The 9052-nt window shown below is 35.3% G+C and overlaps 1 protein-coding gene across 1 annotated transcript; it reads left to right on the forward strand.

Annotated features, from left to right (window-relative positions):
* Window positions 1-3606: 3606 nt before the first annotated feature.
* LOC130804319 (50S ribosomal protein L1, chloroplastic) lies at window positions 3607-7937 on the forward strand. Its single transcript, XM_057668713.1, has 7 exons — window positions 3607-4107; window positions 4724-4903; window positions 5017-5071; window positions 6344-6471; window positions 6682-6765; window positions 7247-7372; window positions 7453-7937. The coding sequence occupies exons 1-7, from the start codon at window positions 3760-3762 to the stop codon at window positions 7591-7593; spliced, it is 1062 nt and encodes a 353-aa protein (XP_057524696.1). The 5' UTR covers window positions 3607-3759; the 3' UTR covers window positions 7594-7937.
* Window positions 7938-9052: the final 1115 nt, after the last annotated feature.

Genomic DNA, 9052 nt, shown 5'->3' on the forward strand with positions numbered 1-9052 from the left:
TGAAGTTGTTAGAAATCCCAAGTGGTCGTGGTTTTTCCTTTTGTTTAGGCCCAAAAGGTTTCCACGTAAAATCGTGTGTCTCTCTTATTATTTTGCTCTTAGTTTAAGCTTTATTTATTTTGAATAATTCCGCAAAAACAGGGCACAATCGCTTAAACTTGCAACAACAACAATTCACCCCCCCTCTTGTTGCTGTTCCCGTTCCTAATTGAATCAACAGATACAATGCCCTGTGCCTGTATTAAGACTTAAGTATTAATGAAATGTATAACGTGTAAGTTCTATGGATAATAATCAACGTTCAAGAATACTTACAAAGTGTGTCATCGTCGATGCTGCGGGAGCGTACTGGGCTGCCGCGATGATACCTCGTGGTGTCATCCATCGACGAGTGATGGAGAGGAACCACGGCATGTAATCCGCCGAACGGTGCACACGGCATACCCCTCGATGGGAAGTCGTGTAAGCACAGCTACATCAAGTAAAGTGACAGTAGCCTCACCTAGAGGTAGGTGGAAGGTATGGGTCTCTTGGCGCCACCGCTCGACTAAAGCCGTGACTAGCACCCGAACGACTCTCCCATACGCGATGAGGTGGAAGTCGTACAACCTCGCTTGCTGAAGGTAAGGGATGATCCGCGCGTCAATGGCCCACGGAGCAGAGTCGGGATGCCTGGTGTATATGGTCTTCGTGTCGAACACCTGAACGCAAAGATTATATTAGCATAAAGTTAAAGTATTAAGGCGTATAAAATCAAAATACTAAGTTAACTAACCTGGACATCCCACAGTACACCACTCCTGTGATCCGCCTGCATCGTAAGCACGCTTAGGTCGCGAGGGCCTAGAGCTGCTGGATCCATCTCTACTGCAATTCAACAATAACTAAGCGTTTTTTATTGTAAAAACACTTAAGAAATACTCAAATTGTTTACTTATGTTATTTATTTGTTTCATAGTCTTTATGTTTATATACTCAAATACAGATACTATTTACCTTGACGTGCAAGTTCTACTGTTTACCTTAACGGTTGAAGTTACTTAACAAATGCCGCAAGCAAAACCTATGATGGGCATTCGGAGGTTGCCATTCCGGCTCCTCCATGGTTACTAGAATGCCCGCATGTCTATCAAAAATAACACATAAACCTGGACTATGCATCACATGCTTACGAACACACGCCATAAACCAAGACCACGCAGCTATGCATTCTTTCTCGACCAAAGCAAAGGCAAGCGGGAAGATTCCTTGTTGCCATCTTGAGCAATCGCAATTAATAATGTATGGCGATACTTACCATACAAGTGTGTTCTGTCAATGGCAATAAGGGGTTTGCAATACTTGAACCCCTCAATACTAGGTTTAAAAGCCTAGAACACACGTTGGAAAGTTCTAATTCTAGGACGGACGTAAACACCAACATCAGTATCTTCCTTAAAGAACCACTCAACTACAGTCCTCGGGGGTTAGAAACTTGCAATGGTTTCAAGAAGCGTGGAAGAAGAGGATAAGAATCTTCCCATGTACCATAGATGGAGAGAAGGGCTTGCAGTTTAGCACACCATGCCCGCTTATAGGTCACTTCGACACCAAATTGGTCTTTCACCATTTGTCTTACTATAGAGACCTTAATTGATGGGTCTTTAGCAACACAATTTCTAATAAGATTGTTAATCACGGAAGATGTTAAATGAATGTGTCCAACTGACACATTTTCAGCACTTAATACACAACCCCCATGCTTCCCTTTATATGTAAAAATCTCCCATAAAGGTGAATAGGAGCTCTTCCTAGCCCTAAGTCTCCAAGCACACCCTCTCTTACACTTCAAAGTGAGCACGGTTTAATTTGAAGTCTCAGTTCGGTACTCAACGTTCCTACGAATATGATACAATCTAATAGCATCCAACAACGCATCCTTGTTATCAAACATCATACCCTTTTGAAACTCTCCTTCATCGGTGTAGGTTGTATCACAATCCCAAGACCTCCAAGAGTTGTCCTCAACGTGTTCATCTACAGGGGGAACTAGTGCATAAGGTGTAGGAGGAATGATTGTTGGAATGTTGCCTAAGCTCATGTCATTAGCTAGAGCCTCCTCGTCAACACCCACATCGTCCTCAGAAGGAGCTTCTACGAATTCATTACTCTCACTATTAACATCTCCACAAGGCTCATTTGTATCTTCTAAGTTAAAAGTATCATCATTTGAGACTTGGTTTTGAAGTTGATTGAGTTCATTAGAAGAATAAGAGGAAGATGGCATAAAGGGATTTTCGGTTTCTTGGGTAAGGAAGGGCGTATGGGAAGGAGCTGAAGAAGTTACATTCAGGAATGCATTTGTTTCCACAACATTATTGACATCTTGATTCCCTAGGGGTACCTCTTCTACGTATAACTCTAAAGAAGGAGTAGAGGTAGACTTTGAATACTCCCATATTGCATCTATAGCCTCCTTATCCTCAACCGGAAAAGCTAACAAATCTCCACTCATATTGTACTTAAAACTTACATTAACAGTACTTCTTGTAGTGTCAATGCCAATCTTAGAGCATATAAAATGTTTAAATTCATTCAAATCCATGTTTGAGTTGCATGCAAACAGTTTACGTCTTCCCCCAACATACTTAACATTGTTAATACTTGATCGAATTGAACCATTCCAAAAGCATACAACAGTCACACGAAATGAAGTCATTTCTACAACAATACGTACAAAAATCAACATCTCCATCACGTTCATAAATATATACTACATAACAAAATTGATTAAATTTAAGTTTTGCATTCAAACATTCTCTACATTAAACTAAAATATTTTCTACATTAAACTCATGAACAAACAACCTCAATATGAAGATTATGGCAAATAACAAGTACATTTGACATATTCATAGAGTAAAAGTGTAAATGACCACCATAAATGACATACATTTTAAATTCAACAAGAACTAAAAAATTTATAATAAAAACGTACCTTAATAGGCTGTAGATCAACAACAAGTACTAAATTTCAAGTTTAAGAACCTGCATTTATGTGAAATTTCATGAACATGTTGTGAACCCTAATTTTCGAAAATGGAAAAAAGCATAAAAAAATAGTACCTTAAGTGAATGTAGGAAGATGACAAGCGTAATTAGTAGTACAAACTTGGAATTTGATGAGATTAATTGAAGGATGAAGTTGATTTTAATGGTGGAAAGAAGAGGGAGATCTCGTAGGTTGGAATGAAAAACTAAACTGAAATGACGAAGAAGATGGAGGACTGAAAACTTAAGTCGCTGTTAGTAACAACGACTTAAGGAGTTGATCGCTGTTACTAACAGCGAGCTTAAGCTTTATGAATTTTTATTTTTTTTTATTTCGCTATTAGTAAGAGCGATATTACACCAAGCCTAGGTTTGAATGTACGGACGCTTATTTTGGGATTAATATTTTTACGAAGCTTGTTTTTGGAATAAAGTTGTTAAATAATCTTATTTTTTTCAAATTTCCTATATGTAAAAAAATCTTGGGCCTTGGTGGTGTGGACTATCCATATTCTTTGCAAGTCTAGCCCATACTTGAAAGACAGAAATACTTTCTCAGCCCAACCAAACTGTTGTGAATTATCTCTCCTCATCCCAATTTCTCTTCCTTTCTGTATCTCTCTATTCTCTTTTCTTATCTGCTTCTAATTTATACTTGTACAATTCTACATAACTTCAATTTTGGATAGGCAAATTCACTACACTATCTTCATTCTTCTGTGACCAAAAATGGCTTCTGTTACATCTCCATCAATAACCCTCACTTGTGCTTCTTCCAACTTTCATCACCAGCAAGACCTTTCCTTTAATCCTTCTTTTCATACCCAGAAACCCCTTTTTCTCAATTATTCAAACTACTCATTAACCCTAAATCAAAGAGAAAGAAAATGTCTCAGATGGGTTGATATCAATTCCCAAAAACAGCCCAATTTTAATTCTTTTCACGTTGCTGTTTCTGCAGAAGCAGAGCCTGCTGTGGTTGAGGAAGAGGAAGTAGAAGGAGAAAGGGGTGGTGTTGCCACTTTGCCTACTAAACCAAAGAAGGGCAAAGCTGCTTTGCCCTTGAAGAGAGATAGGGTATATCACTTATCTCATTTCTTAATTCTTTTTTTTTTGGATTTTTTTGTAGTTTTAATTTTGGGGAATTATTGGCTTACTGATTGATTTTGCTTCTGGGTTTTGTTTATTTTGTGTTCAGTCGGATTGTAATTCTGTGATATTGGTGATTGGCAATTACATAATTGGTGCTTTACTTCAGTGATGGGATTTATTGAAGTTCCCAAATTATATATACTGTGATGAACTGAGAATGGTGATATGAGTCTTGAATTGTAATCATTGTCTAATTAAAGAGTTTAGAATTGATAAGTAGGAAGATTTGAATTTAGGGTAACCTATTTCATTTTATTAGTTTATGATAGTTTAGTTAATTAGCTTATATTTGTGTTCTTTTAAGAGGGCTATATTTTCACTTATAGACTGTCTTATGAGTTTCCGGCAATCTAAATTGCAATTCTTTAGATGCATTGTGGTCCTTGTGGCTTTGCATGAATAGTTATTTTTATCGAGGGTAAGACTGGAGTATCCCTACAAGTAAGGGTGAAAGGGGAAAGGGAATTGATCCTACCAGTATAGATAGGATTTAAAGGACTTTAAGCTGTGATGTACTAATGCTTGGTTGCTATATTGTCAGACAAGGTCAAAAAGGTTTTTGGAGATTCAAAAACTTAGAGAAGTCAAACAGGAGTATGACTTGAAAACTGCTATATTTTTGATGAAGCAAATGTCTAACACAAAGTTCATAGAAACTGCTGAGGCTCATTTCCGTCTCAACATTGATCCCAAATACAATGATCAACAGCTGAGAGCAACCGTACGTCTTAGATTAACAATGTGCCCCTTTCCCAAGAAAGGGCTTTTTCTTCTGCTTTTTTAATTCTATGAATTCATTGTAAAAGTTCGATGCTGATTGAAGATGCTTCACAGGTGAGTTTGCCAAAAGGAACTGGAACATCAGTCAAAATAGCCGTGCTTGCTCAAGGTACGGGTTTCAATACATTGTTGAAATTCTCTTGTCTATCTATGAATGAGAATGTCTCCTATCAGCTTGAGCCAATGGTGTGGAAACAGTTGAAGAATTATACTTTTAGAGCTGCTTCTTTATAATTTTGATAGTTGTTGATAACAACAGTTGCTTATTCAGGCTATGTTCAGTTATTATTGTAACTACCACAGTTCATGGTTGAACTTGGTGTGAGTATAGACCTTTCTACATGGACGAAATACACAAGGAATTCTGAGATGGAGAGGGGTTTAGTAATTTCTTGAAGCTACTTAGCTGGACATGTAGTTTCCATTCATGAGAGAACATGCTGTCTATTAGAAATATAGATAATCACATTTCACTATATTATCTTGACTATCGATAGTATTTAGTGTCTTGCTCTAATTTTCAATCTTTGGGTTCAAAATGCAATGATGTGATCTTTTTTGAAAACCTTATTATTGTTTCGTGGTGATGATAAGGAGCTCGACTTGTGCAATAGTGAAAATCCTTTTGGGGTCTGTTATGAAATGTAGTCTCAAAAACTATTTACTTTTGTCATATCATGAAGTTGAATATGGTATACTGGTGGAACGTTGGATTTCCAACTTCTTGGGTAATCATAATGAATAATTGTTAACCTATATGGTACAATACTGTAATCATCACCTATATTCATCTTGGGCAGATCATTCTCCTTTGCACTTTTGAACTGGACCTCTTCTTTGTTCGTGGATACTACTAAAAGTTTGTTAAAATACCCACCTTGGTTGCATTTTCCATGAGAACTTTTTTAGTTTTAGCTATCATAAACCGACTAGCCCGTCAATTTAGGATGATCCAATTCGGGATTGTTCTTTGGAGGGCATCAGAAAGGAATTGAAAATAGCAATTTATGGAGAAGAAAAGGTTTCTTTTCGATTCGTATGTTATTGGTCCATGGGATAGGGATGGAGGAAGAGAAAAGACTGGGTATTTTGCATGGTACTTTAATTGGAATTTCTGAATCAAGACAGGATTCAGGAACCCTGTTTGGAATCGACATGGTATGGTTATGGACTTGTGTACTAAAAAACAGTGAACTTCACAAAAAACAGCATATAAAAGCTTTAGGATGTCAAACATCACTACATATATGGAAAATCAGTCTTGGAGCGTTCTCATTTGGAATAAGAGTTTAACTTTGTGTTGGAAGGAACATATTTGATATACATTTTGTGTTCATTTTCCTGAAGATTTGTAACTCAGGCCAGAATTATACAATTGCAGGTGACAAGATTGACGAAGCCAAAGCTGCAGGAGCAGATATAGTTGGTGGGGAAGAATTGATAGAACAAATAAAAGGGGGTTTTATGGATTTTGATAAATTAATTGCAACTTCTGACATGATGGCCAAGGTATTTGCTCTTCTATCACTTCCTGTTATTATGTATGAGCAATTGTAAAGAAGCTTTTTGCTAGCTATGTCTATCAGTTGCTTCATTTATATGAATTTCATGTCGTGATATCTTTGGCTGGTCAAAGTCAAAATTAAAGCTTCTTGATAAGCTTATCCTCGTGTGTGATTTCTGAACTCAAAATCTAATTATGCTCGGTATATGCCACAGGTTGCCAGTCTAGGAAGGATTTTGGGGCCACGAGGGCTCATGCCAACTCCAAAAGCTGGGACTGTCACGACAAATGTCGCTCAGGTAAAACAATTGTGATATTTTGTTGTACATCGGCGTAAATAGCTCTTTAAAACGGCTCATTAAATCATGTGCATTTCTTATTCATGTGAAATTGCCGATGATGTTTGCCACTAAGGGTTAATCGGAAACAAAGTCCTTAAGTCCTTGTTGTTCCTAACAAGAGTAAAGTTGCATACATTTGATCCTCCAAACCCCACATAGGTGGGAGCTACTTAATGGCATTAGAGTATGAAATGTTGTTGTTGATCAGCATAAATAGCTACATCATTCTTGATTTATTTGAACTGTTGGCTCGTGACACTGACATCAGTCCCTCCAAGAGAAACTCACTATCACTAATAAAGTAATAATAGAAAGGATAGTTTAAGGGTGTTGCTAATAGAGATGGGCATCCGAGGAAACTAAATGCGGAAAATGTAATTTTTGATCATTCTTATGCTGAGATCAAAAACTGAAATACGTCGCTTCTATGAATTTCCAGGCAGTGGAAGAATTCAAGAAGGGGAAGGTCGAGTATAGAGTTGATAAAACTGGAATTGTGCACATTCCCTTTGGAAAGTTGAACTTTGAGGAGGAGGATCTTCTTATAAACTTTCTTGCCACAGTTGTACGTTCTTTTTCCCTTTATCATGGAAATTACGATGTATTCTATTTGATTCTTTATAACTTTCGACCTTAATGCTCCAGAAATCGGTGGAGAGCAACAAACCATCAGGTGCTAAAGGAGTATACTGGAAAAGTGCACATATAAGCTCATCAATGGGACCTTCAATTAAGTTGAATATTAGGGAGATGCTTGATTACAAGCTTCCATCATCAAATGCTTAGACAATTTTGTGCAAATTTCGTTCAGCCATGTGCTATTGCTTCCTATTTCCGAAGAATCTTTGGGCAAGTTCGATAGTTCAAGACGCAAGCACGAGGAATTAAATGGTTCATAGATTATCAAAAGCACATATCTTCATTCATATGTGTGTGTTCTTCACCATCAAGCTGACAAAAATATTGTAATTTAAAAATGGGTACTTGACCTGTGAAAAAAGCTGTATCGTAGTCTCGAGTTTTGAATATAGTATGATTTTGACTGGTGTATAGCTTTAATGTGCAAGAGCTTTACTATTCGGATTGAATGATTTAGGAGCAAGAAGAAATGCTATTAGAATGTTGACAAATATTCACTTAAAGGTTCTTTTTTTTTTTTTTTTAAATGTGAAAATAAATGTCCTCTAACTACTCATTTTATAAGCAATTAAATGTTCATATCTATGTACTTTAACATCATATCTTTTTATTCACAATATAGAAAACAGAAGTAAAATTAGCACTTCTTTTGTTTTACTTGTTGCACTTATCAAAGGAAATCGTTACTCAATGTTTCTAATACGCATTACGAAAATTACAAAACTATATACTAAAAACTATACACGAAGATGAATCTAATAAAATCTTACAAAAATATATTTTTTCTTCAATATTTTCTTAAAAATCTTAGTTAAATTTTTCTCCAACAATGAAATTTTTTTAAAGTGGACTAACAAAAGAATGCAAAGGGAGTAATATTGTCCATATCTATATAAATTAATAACAATTTTCTCTTGTTTCACTTTTAAATATTTCTCTCAAGTTGTATTTAGTAAACTTGGCTTATTTCTAAGTTTTACTTAAATTTTTACTTATAATTTTCCCATTTTTTTATAGGAAAAATTACCTAAAATAATCCAATCTAATGGTGATTTTCCTACAATAATTCCACCTATTAATTAACTATGAATAATCCCAACTTTGTGAGTTATTTTCCTAGAGTAAATCCGGTGATCAGATGACTTGCTATAACAAGTTTTATTTTTTTCTAAAACAAAGATAAATTAAAATAAAATGTCAAAAAAATATTTAAAAAATGTTCAAAAAAATTTATGATTTTTTTACTATTTGAAACTTATTATGTAAATTTTCAAAATTTTTCTCTAATTTTGAATTAATTTTCAGTTTAATTTTTTGGTGAATTACCTACTATAGCAGATCATTAGGTTACTCAAGTTTACTCTAGACAAATGCACCTTAAAATTGAAATTATTCATGATTAATCAATAGGTGGAATTATTATAGAAAAATCATAAAAAAATTAAATTATTCTAGATAATTTTTTCTTCTTTATATAATAAACTTGACATATTATCAAGTTAAACTTATTATAAAAAAAACTTATCTTGCTGAGCCTATTTTTACAAAAATTGTTTGTGTTCTCAACTTATTTTTGTTAAATTCAGCTTATACCCTAATATGGTGA

The sequence above is a fragment of the Amaranthus tricolor genome, chromosome 17 (genome assembly GCF_026212465.1).
Source record: "Amaranthus tricolor cultivar Red isolate AtriRed21 chromosome 17, ASM2621246v1, whole genome shotgun sequence".
Classification (NCBI taxonomy): domain Eukaryota; kingdom Viridiplantae; phylum Streptophyta; class Magnoliopsida; order Caryophyllales; family Amaranthaceae; genus Amaranthus; species Amaranthus tricolor.

Bases quoted from the DNA above. Each gene is read 5' to 3' on its own strand.
- LOC130804319 (XM_057668713.1), top strand. From the start codon at position 3,760: ATGGCTTCTGTTACATCTCCATCAATAACCCTCACTTGTGCTTCTTCC. The intron at 6,472-6,681 runs GTATTTGCTCTT...TATATGCCACAG, and splicing joins CTTCTGACATGATGGCCAAG to GTTGCCAGTCTAGGAAGGAT. The intron at 6,766-7,246 runs GTAAAACAATTG...ATGAATTTCCAG, and splicing joins TCACGACAAATGTCGCTCAG to GCAGTGGAAGAATTCAAGAA.